The 20320-nt window shown below is 40.0% G+C and overlaps 2 protein-coding genes across 16 annotated transcripts in view; both read left to right on the top strand.

The window, feature by feature from the left end:
* Prrc2c (proline rich coiled-coil 2C) overlaps positions 1-5741 on the top strand; it is an 82127-nt gene extending 76386 nt beyond the window's left edge. For 7 of the 15 annotated variants that reach the window (XM_090340450.1, XM_090340446.1, XM_090340448.1 and 4 more), the window contains 5 exons: positions 733-951; positions 1388-1491; positions 1613-1757; positions 2588-2824; positions 4852-5741. In XM_090340450.1, the coding sequence (XP_090196576.1) occupies positions 733-951; positions 1388-1491; positions 1613-1757; positions 2588-2824; positions 4852-5109 (963 nt within the window). In that variant the 3' untranslated portion in view covers positions 5110-5741. Of the gene's footprint in view, positions 1-732; positions 952-1387; positions 1492-1612; positions 1758-2587; positions 2825-4364; positions 4418-4851 lie in introns of all 15 variants that reach the window. The other 8 variants (XM_090340453.1, XM_090340452.1, XM_090340449.1 and 5 more) reach the window with 5 other exon arrangements.
* A 7395-nt stretch (positions 5742-13136) lies between these two features.
* Positions 13137-18202, top strand: Myocos (myocilin opposite strand). The gene is made up of 2 exons (XM_090339780.1): positions 13137-13231; positions 18040-18202. The coding sequence occupies exons 1-2, from the start codon at positions 13137-13139 to the stop codon at positions 18200-18202; spliced, it is 258 nt and encodes an 85-aa protein (XP_090195906.1).
* The last annotated feature ends 2118 nt before the right edge of the window (positions 18203-20320 follow it).

The following is a 20320-nucleotide window of genomic DNA, read 5'->3' as shown; positions in this document are numbered from 1 at the left end:
CATAAGTATATGGATGCAATAATAATAGAGTATTTTTCACTTTTAAAGTGATGGATTTTTTAAAAATTGTTAATGGTCTTAGGCTTTGAAAGCTGATGAGGTGCTGACCAAAGGCAAGCTAATAAACCTATATGAGAATCTGATGTTGGTTATTTCAGTTGTGCTTTATTTATTCAAGTATTCTGTAGTTATTTAATATATACTGTAGACAACTTAGTCATAATTAGTTCAGAACTATAGTCATGTGCCACCTGATGTACTGGATGCTGAAGTGGGAGAATGTGAACTTGAGCCCAGGGCCTGAATACTGTCCCTTGAGCTTTTCCTCGGGGCTAGTGCTCTACCACTTGAGCCACACCACTTCCGGCTTTTCTATGTGTGTGGTACTGAGGAATCTAACCCCAGTCTCTGTGCGTGCTAGGCAAGCACTTTAACCACTAGGCCAAACTCCCAACCCAGAGCCCAGGAGTTTTAAGACCAACCTGAGCAATATTACACACCCTGTAAAAAGAAAAGACTTTCTGAGTTCCTACTCATCTTTGTAGAAGTAGGGTTTCTCAGGTTGCATGCTGATGAAATCACCCAACTAATACCACGTTTCCCATTATTAAGTAATACATGAAATTTATATCTTTAAGATAGATCAGTTGTACCTATAGTGGATGCATATATGTGTGTGTATATATGCAGTCATTAGCAAATTGCTACAATTTTTGTTTGATTGCTTTCTAGGTTACAGTACCTTTACCAGCATCCCAGCTTTCCTTGACTAATTTCGGATCTACAGGACAGCCTCTGATTGCTTTGCCTCAGACTCTTCAGCCCCCATTACAACATACTGCTCCGCAAGCACAGGCTCCAAGCCTGAGCCGTCCTCCACAAGTAAGCCAGCCTTTCCGGGGATTAATCCCTGCTGGAACACAGCATAGCATGATTGCAACCACAGGAAAAGTAAGTGAAGAGAAATTTGGACAGCCTATTTGAAATTTTAAAGCAGAGTGTTGTTTATACCCTCTATGGAGACTATAAAAATAAATCACATTAGTTTTTAACCACCCTGCAAAAACAAGGGGGGGTTCTTAGATCCTAATACACTTTTTTCCTTTGGTCATTATTTATTTTAATGTATTTATTATGTTCGATCCTTGTTTTTACCTAATCGCAGAATTAAGACATGTTGTGGAGAACTTAATTTACAGTCACTTATTTAGTTATAAAGTCTTCTTGCCTTATTGATTCCATATAATCTAAAGCCTAGTTACAGAATTGTCTTCCCTAAAGTCTTTAGCCCTTTTCTAGATTGAACCTTTGTATTTAAAACATTAAGTACTGCACTTAATTCATGAAACAGAAGAAATTTTAAGTTTATTTTGTACTTTTTCCTTAGATGTCTGAAATGGAACTAAAAGCTTTTGGAAGTGGCATTGATATAAAACCTGGCACACCTCCAATCAGTGGTAGAAGCACCACACCAACTTCTAGCCCCTTCCGGTAAGATGGACATTTAATGTTTCAAAGTATAACGGATCACCATTTGTGGTTAAACACTTAATGTAAATGTATTACTATAGATCTAACAGCATTTCTCATTTGGTACTACTATACTGACCAGTGATGGATTCCTTCCAAGGGCTACTTCAACAAGTCCGAACAGCCAGTCCAGCAAAATGAACAGCATTGTGTATCAGAAGCAGTTCCAATCAGCCCCTGCCACTGTGAGAATGACACAACCATTTCCTACACAGTTTGCTCCCCAGGTAGGCAGATAAAAGAAAGAATGAATACTGTTTACTTGGATTTGTTTGTTAATCAGAGTAAATGTCCAGTTTTATGATCTTATGTTAGTCAGTTACCAAAGGCTTTTGAATGAAAAAAAACTCCTGGTTCATAGATACTTATGGCATTCACATTTATTTGCTAAACAGGCAGTAATGATTATTTAGTTTGAAAGCAGGCAAGTAAAATACTTAGAAAATTCCCCACACAGCTCTGAGCCCTATTCCTTTTATCTTTTTTTTTTTTTTTTGAGGAAGTTGATTTTTCAGCGAAGGGTCCCAGTGCTTACAGTTTTCTAGGCCCAAAGTGGTTTTATATACTACAGAGTTTTTGTGCAATTTAAGTAAAATTTTGAGGAAGATGTTTTCAGTAGATGTGTATTCTTCTCTTCGTTGATCATATTGAAAGACTAACTGGTAAAAATATTTTACAAACTTGAAAAACACAATTGTTGAATTAGATATTTATTGTCAAATTATATTTGTTTTAGATGTAGATCTCTTCTGAACTCATATCTTTCTTAAAGATGACCTAATTAATAGCCTTTCTAACTAATTATTTAGGGTCTAGCAGAGAAGTTAGAACCAGCTGAAGTTGCCATAGCATATTTTGCCTAATTTTTCTGTTAAACTTTCCAAGCATGGTCAGTTTGTGCTTTATCCTTGTTAATGGAATAGCACAATCCATAAACTCCTCCCTTTCATTTGGCAAAATGGGCAGATTTACTCTAGGGTAAGCCGATCCGGTCTAATTGGCAATTTTTTTTTTTTTTTAACAGTTGAATGTTGTATGTTTTGTTTTTTTCACTCAGATTCTCTCTCAGCCTAACCTGGTCCCTCCATTGGTAAGAGCCCCACATACTAACACCTTCCCAGCGCCTGTACAGAGGCCACCAATGGCACTGGCCACTCAGATGCCTCCTCCGCTGACCACAGGCCTCATGAGCCATGCTCGTTTGCCACATGTAGCCAGGGGCCCTTGTGGATCACTATCTGGAGTCAGAGGTAATCAGGCCCAGGCTGCGTTGAAGGCTGAACAAGATATGAAGGTTAGTACAGTGTTAACAGCCAACAGATCAAGAGTCTGTCTCTGAACTGTCTTAAAATGCCTTGGGACCGGACCCATAATCATATATCCAGGCATTCATTGTGTTAGCAGATTTAACCAAGCTAACTACTTTTATTTATTCTTTTTTTTTTCTACCTTGATTTTTTTTTTTTTCTCTCACCTACCCTTATCTCCCCCCTCCCCTGCCCTTTTTTTTCCTTTTTGTTTTTTGGTTTGTTGAATTTGGGGTTTGGGGTGTTTTGTTCTTTGGTTTGGGGGGTCTGGGTTTTTTTTCTTCTTCTTTTTTTTTTTTTTTTTTTTTTTTTTTTTTTGCAGCTATAGTCAGCAAAATTAACATTTTAAACTCTGTGGCCAAGTGAATTGCTTATAAAACAAGTATTTGAGGGAGATCTGAGTTCAGGTGCTATATTTTTTTGGAAATAACAGAATACTGTTGGTTTTATAAGCTTCCTCATTATTTTTTCTTTTTCTGTATTGTTTTTCTTCCCTGCTTCTTCCCACCCTACCCCGACCCCAAAATGTAGCCTTAATATGGTTATTTGAAAACTCTGAAATGGGTAAGGCTTACCTATCTTGATCTTTCTTCCTTTATAAGTCATTTGATTAGTTTCCTTACACAGTTTTCACATCCTTTTTTGCCCACCACTTAAAGAAGCCATATTCTACCATTTGCAGTTGTACATGAAGAACTTAAAGCACTTTGGGATCCTTCACGATGAAAGGCACAAATAAACATGAGGTTTGCTAAAGCAGAGTGCCTTTGGAGTCTGTGTGGGGACAGTTCTTGGAGCATAAGCCTTACCTGTCTGCCTGTACAGCCAGTTGCAGTGTATTTCTGTGTTTACTTAAAATCAGGCTTAAGAATTTTAGTAATGATTTTGCCTGTTCTGCCACTATGTAAACCAAGCTCTTTATTATAAGAACTTACAAACGGGAGTATATACCTCATGACTTTACACTAAATTGTAAAAATATATGTAATGATACTCTTAAAGAATTCAAATGGCAGAATTTCTTTTAGGTGTTGACATCCTTTGTATTTCTGATGATGAACAATCATTTTATCAGATTATAGACTACCAGAGACCTTAATATCTTTTATTAGTCCATGTGCCTCCAATTTTTTTATTTATTTTTACGGAAAATACAGTGTGCTAAAATGCTTTGGAGGTAATTTGGCCTTGGTTCCAACTCCACTCCTAGCTATTTTCCATTTGATTTTCACACATTCCTATTAGAATTGACATTACAGTTTAGTAATTATAATGGGGTGGGAGAGGATACAAATTTCTTACATTGCTCCAAATCTTTGGTTAGTATAGAACATAAAGATTTTTTTTGTTATATGAAACTTAAGATTTAATTGTATATATTACGCTGTATATAGTAACGTAAGTATAATCTTTTGGGCACATAGTCAATGAAACTATTTTACCAGCTCAGAATTGTGGTAGGAGCTATCAGAACTTAGTGATCAAGTGAAGTTGTAGTTACTAATTTCTGATGCTCTTCCCCTGCAGAAGAGAGCTGTGGGAAGAGGACTCAGCCACAAGACATTTGGTCCTAGGTGTTGGTAATGCCACAATATAAGTGCTTCCTTTTCGTTTTATTGTAGACCACATATTGATAACTAGAAGTTTTAAGTGATACCTGTATGTTTTCAGACTTGCAAGCAGCCTCCTTGAATAAAATCTACCAATAAGCTATCCCAGAAAAGATACAAACCAGCAGCAATTTGTATTTTATTTATAAGAGGGCAGGCTCTGGAAAAATGGTGGGAGGTGGTCTTGTTTCATATGTAAAAATAAAAAATCACAGGGAATATTTCAAAGATAGGCAGAAATCTATACATTAAAAGCTGAAAGATCAGTGAGGTACTTTTGGCTTGGGCCAAGCCAACATAGAGAAAAATGATTTGTGATTGGTAAAAAGAACTTGGACTGAGATTGATTTGACAGGCTTTGATAATGTGAAGTATTTTCAATTACTGTTTCTCATCTTTTTAAGGCAAAGCAGAGAGCAGAGGTTCTTCAGTCCACGCAACGGTTCTTCTCTGAACAACAACAGAGCAAACAGATAGGAAGCAAATCCCAGAAAGTGGACAGTGATTCAAGTAAAACTCCTGAAACACTGACCGATCCTCCTGGTGTCTGTCAGGAAAAAGTAGAAGAAAAGCCACCCCCTGCACCTACCATAGCTAACAAGCCTGTTAGAACTGGACCAATCAAGCCTCAGGCAATCAAAACTGAAGAAACAAAATCATAAAGGCTGTGGTTTACTGCAGGGTATTGAGGGAGTGGGGAGGGAGAATGAAGTCTGATAACGCCAGCAGCCACAGAGGTAAAATGGTCTGTGACATTATCTTGTGTAGAGCTTGGAGAGATGCACATGGGACATAGGAGCAATTATATTGACACATAGCTGCTGTACCAGTGAAAATGAAGCTTTGCAAGCTATCACCTATATAACATTCGCTCCGTTGATGGACATGCATCTTCAGTCAGAATGTATATATAGATATATGCACGTAGTCCTTAAGTGCATACAACTTAGATCTAAAAATCTCTGGTTAGGGGAAACAGCAAAAATAGGAAGAAAGTAACACCACAGAGGAATAAATAGTTCAACCTGAACAATGTGTTGGTCCCAGCTAATACATCAGAATGCTGTTTCTTTACCTTCCTTGCATTCTTTGGATATGGTTATGATGTGTCTGCCTTGGAAGTGAACTAAAGATAAACTGGTGCTGGGTAGAGGAGCCTTATTTTTTATTATGGCAGCTTGCTATTTTTGTAACATGGTAATTGGATTGAACACAATCAAAGTACAGTAGTAACTGATCTCCCCTTCCTGGATGAGTGAACAAATGATTAAATATTAATGTCAGCATCCTTGAACATATCCAAATGTGCATTGTCTGACATCTCCTGTGTGGAGCTCTCACCATTCAAACATATTTGGTAAAATATTATTAGGTTGAGTCCTGCTTGCCTTCATTCAGTCATCTTTGTATGGAACCAGTGGTTGTGGGTATGGTTTGTTTTGTTGTTTGGGTTTTTTTTTTTCTTCTTGCTCCTACACCTTCATTTTCAAATGGTTTATAGCTGATAGAGTGAGTTATTAGAACTGTGCCACTAATGGAAGGAAATCCTATCTAAGAAAGTGCATTTCTTTACAGAGCTGTGTCATACCATCCTTTGGACCTTCTGCTGGAAAAATAGAATCAAGTCTCAATAATGCCTTTTTAATTGTATCCTCTAGTATTATAGACGTAGGACAGTACTGTATCATCCCTCTGTGAATATAAAATACCTTGTACCTGCTTTATGATACGTAGTAGTGACTGTGCTTTATCAGAGCTGTTTTTAATGATGTTACTCAAGAATGTTTTCTTTCCAGATGATGATTGAGAAGCTAATAAAAAAAAAATGGTGCCAGGTACCACAACAGTAACAGAACTTCGCATTTTTCTGGGGTTTTGTTTTTTATCTTTTTCTTTTTATTAATGGAGTGTGCTGGATGTCTAATTTTGTTCAGATGACTGCAGAACCTGGAAAAGCTGTTGCTGCTATCGATGCATAACATACTGCTATTATTGATCTTTTTATATAAATATAAATATATATATACATATATATAATTTGAATTTTTGGAAACTTTAGCTGTGCTGTCAACTTTGGAAAAAAGTATCCCAGTTTACCGTGTTGAGTTGGCATTGTACAGAAATTAATAGCCATATTGGTCTAGAAACGTTAAACTTTTTTTCATTTGTACAGGGGTAAACACACTGTATTAAATATGTAAGGTCTTATCTACGTGGGTTTGATTACAGAAACTAATAAAGTATTCTCTAAATAATAAATTTTGGTGCTTCTAATCCATTCCTGAAATCTGAAGTTTATAGATACCAAAAATAATATATAATCTGTCAAGGAGGGATAAATGTAAAATAGTTTCCCCATTTTTCTTGGAGAGAAATTGAAGGATGCCTGGTGTAGTGGTTCATGCCTGTAATCCTAGCAACTTAGGAGACTGAGATCTGAGAATCACAGTTCAAAGCCATCCCAGGCACTAAAGACCAAGAGAATCTTATCTCCAGTTAACCACTAGGAAACCAGAAGAGGTGCTTGACTCCATGCATAGGGTGGTAGCCTTGAGCTGAAGAGCTCAACACCCAGACCCCACTAATACCCCCCCAAAAAAATATTGAGGGACCGAGAAACCAGAAACACGTATTTTCACATTTGTAATTTTCATAATTCTGTACAAAAAAAGTATGATAGATAAGGTTGGCACTGCTGACTGTATCAAAGAGCCTTGGTCACTTCAGATATTTACCTTTCCATGCCATTTCTGTTGGCTGTCCTTAAATTAGACTAGTCTTTAAATTACTCCTAAGCTTTGGGATTTAAAAGGTGACCCAGTATATTGTGTATATTTATATAGAGAGCACCAGGTATAGGTACTCAGTTGTATTAATTCAAAATACCACTAATAACTTTGCCTAATGAAAAAGTGATGACAAAAACCTATCCAGTGAAAGTACAGTATTTGAGTGTTTTGCTTTACTCACACAGGTCTTGTCTTTGGCTTCTTTAACATAGACCGAGATAATCCAAAAAGTAGTTAGCAGTTGGTCCATCTAAATGTTTCCGTGATACAGAAAATAAAACTGAAACCAATTCTTGACTAGAGGCAAAATATGTCACAGCAAAAGGAGAAATATACTATAAATTAAAGAGAACTGAGGGGGCCGGGAGTTTGGCCTAGTGGTAGAGTGCTTGCCTAGCATGCACGAAGACCCAGGTTCGATTCCTGAGCCCTGAGCTCAAGCCCAGGACTGGCTAAATAAATAAAGAGAACTGAAAGTGTAGACTCTTTGAACCTAAATGCAGTAGTATTTCTTTATATATATTTTTTTTTCTTTTTTATTTTTATTTATTTATTTATTTTTTTGCCAGTCCTGGGCTTGAGCTCAGGGCCTGAGCACTGTCCTTGGACTTTCTCAAGGCTAGAGCTCTACTACTTGAGCCTCAGTACCACTTCCAGTTTTTTTCTATGTATGTGGTACCGAGGAATCGAACCCGGGTCTTCATGCATACTAGGCAAGCACTTTAACCACTAGGCCAAACTCCTGGTCCCGTAGTATTTCTTTTATAGGAGGTCAGTATTCTTCCAAGTAAATGGAGCCCAAAAGAGAAATTGAGTAATAATACCAGATAACAAGCCAAATCTAGAAGATAATCATCACATACAACAGTCTATCAAGAAGAAATACCACTGAACTAATAATCAGCTGTAGACTTAAGAAAGGAAGACAGGAGAAACTGCAAGTAGTATAGATAGATCATAGAACCAGCAGCCCACAGAACTTTCTCCAAAATAGGTCACGCTTTAGGCCATATAACAAGCCTTACGAGGTACCAACAAATTTTTTCTTGTATCCTAAAAGATCCAAAAAGAGTAAAAGTCAATAGCAAGTGAAACTAAGGAACTATACAGATAGACATTGAGGACTACAGTAGAACCATGCCATCTAAGTATATGATTCCAGGAAGCCTATCATTGAAAAATTACAGTGAATGCTCCACATACAGGGATTTTTAAAAACAGTTGATGGTAACACAGGACTGAGGGCTTCTCTGCCAGGTGCTAGTGGCTCATGCTTGTCATCCTAGCTATTTGGGGCTGAGATCTGAGAATCAGTTCAAAGCCAGCCTGGTCAGGAAAGTCTGAGAAAGCCAGAAGTGGAGCTGTGGCTCAAAGTAGTGCTAGCCTTGGGCAAAAAAAAGCCTAGGGACAGAGTTCAAGCCCCAGGACTGGTCAAAAAGCATAATGTTGACCATCCTTTGTCAAGACTATGTAAAGCATACTTCCCGCATGCTTTTGAATCATTGAAAATACTAACCACAATCTGTGGGATACAGCAAAGAGTTCAAAACAAAGTCTATGGGTATGAGTACTTAAGAATTCAGATTTCAAAGAACCTATAAATGCATCTGATGATGTAGACAACTTAAAAAGAAAGCCAGGATTGGTGGCTCCAACCTATAATCCTATCAGCTTATGGGGGGTGGGATCTGAGTGTAATGTTCAAGGATAGCTGGAACATAAAAGTTTGTGAGACTGGAGCTAGGAGTGTAGCCTAGTGGTAGAGTGCTTACCTAGCAAACTGAAGTCCTGGGTTCGATTCCTCAGTACCACATATTCAGAAGAAGCCAGAAGTGGTACTGTGGTTCAAGTGTCAGAGCGCTAGCCTTGAGCAAAAAGTGTCCCAGGACCTGAGTTCAAGCCCCAGGACTGGCAAAAAAAAGTTATGAAACTCCATCTTGACAAATGGCTGGTTGTGGTGGCACTTGCTTGTTGTGTCAAGTACAGAGGATGCAGAGGCACAGATCTGTTCATCTGGAGTGATTCAGGTCAGCACAATGAGACCCTTCCTGGGTCCCAGTGCTGTTTCCAAAAATAATAACAGAAGGAAAGATGATTAGAGGTAAAACCAGTGAAACAAACCAAAAGCAAATTAAAAGAGTAAAACAAAAAGTGGGTTCTTTGAAAAGATAAACAAGATTGACAAATCCTTAGCCACATTGACCAAGACAATAAAATTGTGAGTGAAATAGAATATTACAACATAAAGAACTAACCCTAGTGCTTCCCAAACAATTCCATCATCTAGAAAGAAGAGGAATATTTCTAAACTCATTTTATAAGCTCTCATGAAAACGATAAGAACACCAGAAGAAAAACTGGACCAATTTTCCTGATGAATAGGGACTCAAAATTCCAATGAAATTCTTACAAAGTAAATTGAACCACACATTGAAAAGCTCCTCCACCATGACCATGTTGATTAATTTCATACCATGGGTTCGGGGGTAGGTCAACATGCCCAAGTCAACAAATGTAAATGGAATCAAGGCAGACAACTGCTGATCAAAATGCAGTGATTGGCCAGCAAGTAAGTTGTATAGCTTCTCCATTTAACACTAATGAGAGGATTTTCTACCTGGTTATCCAGTGTTTAAAAATACAAAGTATGATAAGAAAAAATTTTCTTTGAGAATTTATTTCCTTAAACCTCTGCTAGTACCAATTGTATTACGTCAAGTTCTCTAGGAAATAAAGACTGCGCAGAAAGTGTATTAAAGGTATGGGGGTGGAGTGGCTCCGTAATCTGTAGGGGAAGGAAATAGGATTGGACAGAACTGAATTGTAGTGCAGTTATAGCTGACATGACAGGCAGCCATGGAGTTGAGAGAATCTTCAGAACATCTCAAAATAGTGCAAGGGCATAGAACCTTTGAACTGGTTCACGTGGAGTCACTGGTTGCTAGCTATCCTTTGTCTCTGAGGGAAGGGTATAAACCTGGTTGAGGCTGGTCTTCAACTGAGAGAATGCACTCAGATGAGAAACATCAGCCTGCCAGGTGGAGAAACTAAGTGCCTCAATCAGAAAGGGGACTTGGACAATTCACACTATTGCAGCCTTCACTCTGACATACCAGGCACTCTGTTGAGCTAGCTAGATATAGCAAAGAATGCACATGCCTCTACAAACTCCACATGCCTCTACACTTTAAATGGAGCTATCAGGGAAGGCTTCACTGTGTAGACTATAGATTCAGTGAAGACTTGAACAGAGAGAGGGATCATGCTGTGCATATATTTGAAGAAAGTGTTTTTCAGGCTACGGTAACGGCAAATGTATAAACCTAGCTGGAAGGGGCAAAATCCCTAGCCGTTTGTACAACAGTAATGAGGCCAATGATTGGGGCAAAGTTGAAAAGGGAGAAGATAATAGAAGTTGAGCAGTCAGAGAAATTGGTTGTAAAGAAAAGTCATCATATTTGGCTATATGCTTTTTGGCTTTTCCTCTGAGTAAAATGAGTAGTCATTAGTTTGGAGCAGAAAAGCAATATTACTGGACACATTTGTTAAAACACATTTGTTGTGGCTAAAGGAGAGGCACTGTTAAATACAGGGCCAAAGAGGAAGCTTTCGGTTCATCCACGCCAAAAATGGTGAGCTGGACCAAGTGCTAACAGTGGAGGTGGTGAGAAGGGCTGGGTTCTGGAAATTATTTGGGGAGAAAACCTGAAAAAAAAAATCTCCCAGCTGATGGACTTAATGTGTGGCTTGGGGGGCGGGGGAAGAGGGAGACAGGGAGGAAGAGAAAACAAAACTAATTGAATTGAGGCTTGATAGGAGTCACCATGAACAGAAATGGGAATGACCGCTGGTGGAATGGATCAGCTACACCAATAGCCTGCATGTTGGTCTTGGCATTATATGTATATGTATACATATATACACACACACATATATATGCATTTATACACACAAATGTTGATAGATGTATATCAGAACCAACCAGTCTTTTTTTCTCAAAGCCCTAAATTTCTGATTTCCATTTAAGTCTTTTATATGTATTTTTACTTCCAAGTAGCAAAGGACTATTATTTTTCCCTTTCACTATAGATCTGTAATATATGGATACTGCATTTCAACAGACCGTATTGCATATTTTGACAATTGCCTTGTTTTGTTGTGAACTGACAACACATACTGTTGATATACCTTCCAATGTGTATTTAATAAGAATGATAGGAAAAAAAAACCTTGAAGTGACACAATTATCTTTTCTAATGTCAAAGCCAATATGCCTGCCATCTCAGCAGGAGTGCCATGAATTATCAGGAAGGGGTGGGAACAATAATTATGCAATTTTGAAAATGTAGTCTGTAGACACAGGTCAGGATTTCATGCTTATCAGTGACTGAGTGAGTGCTTTCTCTCCATTGCCTACGTGACAGAGAAAGCTTTTTTCTGCTTTTTGCTCAAGATGTGATTTCTCCCTTCCATATCTGGGGAAAGGGTATGTGATTGGGGATAATTTGTATCAGCTGCTTCTATCTAAGGATGCAAATTGATCCTTTTCATTCAAGTTTCTAAGAGCAGTTGCCTCTAAGAGATAAAGTCTGAAGGAAAGTAGTTGATGTTGGTCATTTCTTAGACTTCACCCTTCCCTTAGGAGATGCAGTAGCTATATATAGGTACCAGGTATAAAGACAGCATTTCTTAGCAAAACCACAAGCCAAAAAGAGTGGAAGTGTCCATATACCTAGGCAGATCTAGGATTAAAAGGTGAGTCCTAAGAGCAAAGGCTTCTAGCTGGTAAGTGCAGGTCATTGTAATTTTTGCATTATTCGTGGTGGTAACCTAAGGGACAGGAATGGAGATTTATCCCCTGTTTTGTTTTGTTTTTTCTTTGTTTGGTTTGGTTTGGTTTTGGTTTGGGTCATGGTCATGGGGCTTGGACTCTGGGCCTGGGCCTGAGCTCTTCAGCTCAAGGCTACCACCCTTTCCTTTGAGCCAAATGCAATTAGTGGTTAATTGGAGTCTCACAGTCTTTAGTGCCTGGGCTGACTTTGAACCTTGATCCTCAGATCTCAGCCTCCTGTGTAGCTAGGATTTACAGGCTTCATCCTCTGTTTCTTTAGAAGGCTTAGCACCAAAGCAGAACTTAAGGTCATTTAGCTCCGTGGCAGAGAGAAGGGAGCCTATGAAGCATGCAGACTGAGGTTCTATTGTTCCTGGTAAAGCCACCTAATGTCTCTCCTGCCCAGTTTCTCCATTTGTCTCCTGAGAGGTGGGAGGAGGGTAATGATAGTACAAGCAGAGTCCCTGGGGTTAACATCATAGCCACAGTGTCTACTTTGAAATAGGTGTTTGTCATTGCTTATATCATCAGTATCAAGTCTTAGTATTGATAGCATGTGCGTACTTGGAAAGTAGCCTGACTCCAAGCCCCCAGCTTTGTCTTGTTCCTTTTCTACCCTGTAGAGAGGAGTCTAGGAAGAAAGCCCTGTGAGGAGAGGGCATCCTGGTGGCATTAGAGAAGCGGCAGCATCGGACAAAGCCAGCTGTACATTCTGTGGGGAATCAAGATGACCTCTCTTGGCTTCCAGTTCCCCAGCCCTTAGATGGGGATAATAATGATACATGCCCTCTGCTTCTTCATTGTGTGCTTGGGATAGCCATGTCTGGTTTCTGTAAACAGCCCTGAGGATTATGAGCATGCCCTTTCCTTTTCCATTCTCCGAGGCAGTTGTTGAAGGAAATAGCTGCCTCTTGACCGGGGTGAGGAGACAACAGACCCCCATTATGCTGGCTGGAATGGAGCATTTCCCTGACACCTGAAGCCCTTTTGTGATGACTACAGGGCTTGTTTTTTTGTTTTGCTTCACAGCTGCCACGAATCTGAATTCCTCCATGCTCTGAGGGCGGCCATGGCTCAGAAGAGTTCCATACTCACTGACATCAGCCTGCTCTACAGAGACCTGCTGTCTGAAGTGTCCAGGCGCAGACTTACCATGGCCTCGAGGTACCCCAGACCTCTTCTTTTGCTTGCTTGCTCATGAATTTGGAATAGGGAACAACAGTGAGCCTTAGCAGGAGTGTGAGAGTACAGGAGACAAGGTTTATGTAACTTTATTCCTCTGCTTAAACAGTGGCGGAGGAATAAATTTACTTGTAGATGAGCTGAATGTTTTGTCACCCACCATAAGAAAGAGAACTTTCTCACAAGGTCCTTCAAAGAGCAATGTGTGTTATTTGTTCAAGTTTCTTGTGATAGAATGAACTCTTTTGTGTGTGCGCCCGCATGTGTGCCAATCCTGGGGCTTGAACTAGGGACCTGGTTATGTCCCTGTGCTTTTTTTTGGCTAGTGTTCTACCACTTGTTCCACAGCTCTACTTCTGGCTTTTAGGTGGTCAGTTGGAGATGAGAATCTCACAGACTTTCGGGCCCAGGAATGCTTTGACTCATGATCCTCAGGTCTCAGCCCTTGAGTAGCTAGGATTACAGCATGAGCTGCCAGGGTATAGCCATATCAGTAACTCTTAATGGAATGTGAGGATCACTTTGATGCTTTGCTACTGCAGTGGCAATAATGATATAGCCTCTTAGGATGAAAATGCACACTTTTACAAAGTTTGGGAGCAACCTAGACTTCTTGAAAGCTCACCCCCATTTCCAACAAGGCTGTAGGCTTCCTGTAGGCAGGGACTGTGTGTGTCTCCTCTACCATTATATGCCTGGTACTGGCACCAGGCCTGTGGATCCTTAGAAAGAGGAGACATCGAGGGCCGGGAGTTTGGCCTAGTGGTTAAAGTGCTTGCCTAGCATGCATGAAGACCCGGGTTCGATTCCTCGGTACCACATACATAGAAAAAAAAGCCGGAAAACCTTGATACATAAGGACATATAATGTGAAGCTAATTGAAAGGACCTCCAGGATAGTGAAACAAAAGCCATATAATGAATGATTGTTGTCCTTAATGTAGTATGTTGTCTCTCATCTCCTTTGCTGTCCCTTGGTTATCTCATATTGGTATAGTATCTCACTTTGTTATCTGATATATTGAATTTATTTGTATTTGGATATTTGAAATTTGATAGGGAAGGGGGGAAAACCAAGACGGGTGTGGGGTGTGGGGGGGGAGGGAAATGGGTACCAAGACATGTGAAAGGGAATCAATGTATGTGAATTAATGCACCTTCTATCTGGCAAATATCATGTAACCCTTTTACTAATTACAATAAAAAAATGAGAAAAAAGAAAAAAAAGCCGGAAGTGGTGCTGAGGCTCAAGGGGTAGAGCTCTAGCCTTGAGAAAGTCCAAGGACAGTGCTCAGGCCCTGAGCTCAAGCCCAGGACTGGCAAAAAAAAAAAAAAAAAAAAAAAAAAGAGACATCGACCAGCTTGCTGGTCTGGTCTGAAGAGAAGGTTTGTCTTAGGATGGGGAATGATGCTGCCTCTGCTGTGCGTTTAAGTCCTAAGAGGCCTCAAATACCTGGGACCTTCTTAAAATGAGTGATAGGCTTGCCATAGAAAATAGAGGAAGCTTGTTTAATGTACAGTATTTGAAGTATAATTTTTTTTTTTTGCCAGTCCTGGGCTTGAGCTCAGGGCCTGAGCACTGTCCTTGGACTTTCTCAAGGCTAGCACTCTACCACTTGAGCCTCAGCACCACTTCCGGCTTTTTTCTATGTATGTGGGACTGAGGAATTGAACCTAGGTCTTTGTGCATGCTAGGCAAGCGCTCTACCACTAGGCCAAACTCCAGGCCCTGAAGTGTAAATTTTTTTGCCAGTCCTGAGGCTTGAACTCAGGGCCTGAGCACTGTCCTTGGGCTTTCTCAAGATCTAATGCTCTACCACTTGAGCCACAGCACCACTTCCAGCTTTTCTATGTACCAAGGAATTGAATTTGGGTCTTGATGCAAGCTAGGCAAGTACTCTTACTACTAGGCCAAATTCCCGGCCCAATGTGTAGCATTTTTGATCTATTGGAATGTATTCATTGTTTACCTGAAATGTAAATTTAACAGGCACCCTCTGTTTTTATTTGCTAACCTTGGCCTATCAATGGTAACCACTGTGGGACTACCCTCTTTTCTCTGGTCTGATCAAGTTTTGTGTCTAAATCACTCCATAAAAGCATACAAAGGCCGAGCACTGGTGGCTCACACCTGAAATCCTAGCTACTCAGAAGGTTGAGATCTGAGGATCATGGTTCAAAGCCAACCCCAGGCACTAAAGTCTGTAAGGCTCTTATTTCCAATTAACCACCAGAAAACTGGAAGTGACACTGTGGCTTGAGTGGTAGAGCAATAGCCTTGAGCTCAAGAGCATAGGGACAGCACCCCAGGCCCAGAGTTCAAGCCCCACATCTGACCAATTTAAAAAAAATATGCATATAAATAAAATGGTAGGACTCCAGCTTATGTTAAAAACCAACTCTGTTGGAATTACCAGTCGGCTTGATCCCATACCCTTCCTGTGTGTCAAATCTGTAGGTTCTGATCCTCCTGATAGGAGGGAGCTGCAAGGCTGGAGGAAGTTAAGGACCGCCTCTTTGCTTACTTTTCAGTGAATGCTAACCTGCTTACTTGAGTACTTGCCTAGATTTACAAGCCATATAATTTAGTCTTGGTTAATGTAACCCTTAAAAGAAATATGTACTCTAAAAGAAATATCTCTGGCAAAAAAGCCCAGGTTATAATAATTCTAACATTGCAATTGCAATGAACTGCAATAATTCATAGACCTGTCACTTCTAGTTTAAGCTCTTTGTCCAACATTATTTAGCTTAAAAATAACAATCTTAGGTGTGGGCCAGGAGTATAGCCTAGTGGTACAGTGCTTGCCTAGCTTGCACAAAGCTCTGGGCTTGATTCCCTATTACCACATACATAGAAAAAGCCAGAGGTGGTGCTGTGGTTCAAGGGTAGAGTGCTGGCCTTAGTGCTCAGGTCCTGAGTTCAGTCCCCAGGACTGGCAAAATAATAACAGCAATAACAATCTTTTTTCTTTTTTGCCAGTCCTGGGCTTGAGCTCAGGGCCTGAGCACTGTCCTTGGACTTTCTCAAGGCTAGAGCTCTACCACTTGAGCCTCAGCACCACTTCCAGCGTTTTTGTATGTATGTGGTACCAAGGAATTGAACCCGGGTCTTCGCACATGCTAGGCAAGCACTTTAACCACTAGGCCAAACTCCCGGCCAGCAATAACAATCTTATTGGGCACTGGTGTCTCATATCTATAATCCTAGCTACTCAAGAGATTGAGATCTGAGGATCACAGTTCAAATCCAGTTTGGGAATCCATGTTCCAAGAACATAGAACAGGAACTGTGACTCAAATCACAGAAAAAAAAAGCTCAGAGAGAGCACCAGGCCCTAAGTTCAAGCCCCAGGACTGGCATAAGAAAATGTATTTGTCCAAGAAGTAAAAAATACTGAATTTTTTATAACATTCCCTTAGTTTACAGTTTATTGGGATGCAAGATAGGTTTATTACATACATGTGGATATGGGAAACCTTTGCTGACAGGCACATAGCCAATTGACATCCCTAGACCAGGAGGATACATTGTTTCCAAGAGACTGTGATCAGAATGTCTATGGCCTTTCCTAGCCACCAAGTAACACTGTTCATGTGAATTCATGTCTTCTCAATGATAGGAGGTAATCAGTGCTTACTGGAAGATGACCACAGGAAATTTTACAGCCAGACTAGATCCTAGTTTTGCCTTTTACTATCATGTCCAGGGAAATTACCTTCTGTCTCAGATTCTCAGCTGAAGGACATAAGATTTAGGATTATGGGGCATGGTTGAGAATCTATATGCAATTCATTCATAGTGTAGAGCTATTCTTTAGAGCCTGGAGCATAGTAAATGTTCAAGAAACCATTAAATCTGAATCTGACATGCTAGTCCCGCCCGGTCCCTGTGTCCATCCCCTGAGCAGGATGGCAAAGTCCTGGTCTTCTAGGATCCTTAAATCTTGAAGGCTGGAGAATAGGGAAAATCAGGAAGAAAAAAAAGGTATGAACTAAGTCTAAGACTGGTCTTGTGAATAGCTAGAATACAAATGAAATCTTGAGAAAGAGACAGGCTGAACTTGATAGAGAACTGGTTTGAAGGGATGGAGAAAGCCAGATAGTAGGAGAACTGCTTGTTCTAATCCCCCAAAAAACTCTTGTGAAGATGGAGAGTGAGGCTGCAGAGTGTGTGCTCTAGCTCTGCTGGTTTCATTGGAGACAATTGATTGCCTTCTGAAAGGAGCTGACATGTAACTGGAGTATATCTCAGTTTTTCAAGGGAACAGCTCTATACGTGTAGATAGAAAAGCACCCCCCGCCCAGTGTTAGATACTTCCCCCGAGCACCTGGGAGACTAAGGCTGGAGGTATGTAAGTTCCAGACGAGTCTGGACAACAGTTCAAGGCCAGCTTGAGCTATGGGGTGAGACCCTGTTTAACAACAATAAATCCATTTGGTCCTCTTTAATTGTTGATATCCAAGCATTTCTTCCTGTCTTTGTTTCTGTTTTGCTTCTGTTTTGTCAGTAGTGGGGTTTGAACTCAGGGCCTTGTGCTTGCTAGGCTGGCACTATACCATTTAAGCCACACGACATCAAAGCTTTTTGTTACTCATTTTGGAAGATAATCTGGAGGATTTTTCTGCCCAGGCTGGCCTCAGAACACTATCTTCTAGATCTTAGACTCCCAAGTACTTAGAAATAAAGGTATGAGATACCAGCACCCTGTTTATCATGATTTTATTTAAATGGGATTTAATTGCATATAAGGGAATGAATTGCATATAATGTGTGTCTTTCTCTCTAGAGAAGAGCTGATTATCATGGAAAGTGATGAAATGAGGGAGATTTCCTTCCATTTGGACACAGAACAAGAGATACCTCCCAGTGAGACCTACTGGACCACACCTCCTGCGCCGCCTCCTTCTCCGGTGCAGGAGTCCATAGACCCTCAAGCAAGTACAACTTAAATTACATGAAACTCTGGGCTTAGTGAAATTTGGGAGCATAATTTTTGAAGACTGTCTTATATATCTTAATTCTTCTCTCTTTTTCTTTTCCTTCTAGAGTGGCTGTTGAACTTACCCTACTAATGTACATATCAGGATTTTTCTAACCAAGTTTCTGGTCTAGCTATACATAAATCTGCATTAAATATGTGTATATATACATATATAATACACGTAATGTTGTAGAGCACTTGTGGTACTCAGCTGTATTTCAATTAATATATATATATTATATAGTTCATATACATCATATATATATGAAAAACTATGCCTTGAAAATGCATAGGATGATTTAGTGGAGAGAAGTCCACTTCTTGGTCCCTTGTAAAGACTTGGAGGGCTCCTCCTGTTGGTTTGAAGCTATCAGAAATGTGATCTACTTTGGTCTTTAAGTTCCAGATGTCCTTTCTGCTCACTCATCTAATATTTATTTGTTCTCTGAGTTCCATTGAGTACCTACTGTGGGAAGGATATTTTGTTATATGGAGCACATTCCAGTGGGAAAAGACTAGCAAAACTTATTACATGTTGTGAAGTTATGAGTATAATGGGAAAGAAATATTTAAAAAATAATACAACAGGATAAGGCAGGTTAGAGGTGCCCCAGGAAGCATCAGGTTGGTTGCAACCTTAAATAGGGTGGCCTGGGAGGCCATTTTAGGAAGGTAACATTTGAGTAAAGGCTTGAAACCAGTTTTGATGTGCGGGGAGGTGCCAGAGGGAAATGCCAGTGTAAAAAGTCTAAAATGTGGCTGGAATAGTGCATCAGGAGATAAAACCAGAGGTGGCTACAGGAAGTTGGTCCTACGTGTCTTTATGAGGATTCTGACTTTGAATGAGACAGGAAGGTACTGCGTGTTACGACAGAGGCATGACATGGCTTGTATCCTAATGGAATCATTTGAGCTGCCTCATGGAGACTAAACTATGTGCGGTGAGGAGAATGGAAGGATTTATCTACTATTGTAGTAAACCTGGAACAAGATGGCCATTTCAGGGTGATGAGAAAGGTGGCAAGCTTCTGGATCTTCATGTTTGAAGTCATAGCCAACCAAGGGTACTGATTGATGGGCTGGAAGATATGGGAGCAGGAAGGAAAAGGACTCAAAGATTTTTGGTTTATGCAATTGGGAGAATAGAATTCCATCTACTAGAAGAAAGACAAAATTGAGTAGGGAGCATAGCCTAGTGGTAGAGTGCTACATAGCATGCATATAGCCCTGGGTTCAATTCCTTGGTACTACATACTCAGAAAAAGAAGTGGTGATGTGGCTCAAGTGGCAGAGTGCTAGCCTTGAGCAAAAAGTGTCCAAGGACAATGCCCAGGCCCTGAGTTCAAGCCCCAGGAGATTGTTGAAAGAAAGAAAGATTAAGAAAGAAAGAAAGAAAGAAGAAATTGCAGGCTCTGGTGGCTCACACCTATAATCCTAGCTACTTAGGAAGCTGAGGTCTGACAGTTGTGGTTCAAAGCTAACCTGGTCAGGAAAGTCCATGAGACTCTTATTTCCAATTAACCACCAAAAAATCAGAAGTGGTGCTGTGGCTCAAAATGGTAGAGTGCTAGCCTTGAATGAACACGCTCAGGGGCAGCACCCAGACAGAATTGATGTGTGTGGAGGGAAACTTGCAAATTCCATTTTCTTTTACTTCAATAAATGCCTTTAAAACATCTAAGTAGAGATGTCAAATTGGCAGATGAAGACAGTAAGCCATCCTTAGTCATGGATTTGTTATATGAGGTTTTGACAAAGCATGGCCTAAATAAGTAAATAAATGGAAATATATACCAAAAATTTCTAAAACAAAATTCTTTAATTCCCATATGTAGTGTGCAGTCAGTAGAGGTGGAGAAGTTCTGGCAGTTCTGCATTGTTGTCATTATTCTGTTTAAATTGTTGTGGATCTGCTATTCCCTGCTCTTAATTTTGGGACAACATGCCTCAGTGTGAGGTAATGATTAATATGCCTAACTGATATGATACAGTGAAACATGTTAGGTGTGTTGTTTGTTGAAAGGCAGGATGTATTTAGTAGAAGTTGGGAAAAATGAATCAAATGTCTTCTGATTTCTTTGTTTAA

Source organism: Megascapheus bottae, chromosome 10 (genome assembly GCF_031878675.1).
Source record: "Megascapheus bottae isolate mThoBot1 chromosome 10, mThoBot2.hap1, whole genome shotgun sequence".
Lineage (NCBI taxonomy): Eukaryota > Metazoa > Chordata > Mammalia > Rodentia > Geomyidae > Megascapheus > Megascapheus bottae.
This window is presented reverse-complemented; position numbering and strand designations above follow the sequence as displayed.

Coding starts and splice junctions, on each gene's coding strand:
- Myocos (XM_090339780.1), top strand. CDS start 13,137: ATGGCTCAGAAGAGTTCCATACTCACTGACATCAGCCTGCTCTACAGA. Junction 13,232..18,039: donor AGACTTACCATGGCCTCGAG/GTACCCCAGACC, acceptor CTTTCTCTCTAG/AGAAGAGCTGATTATCATGG.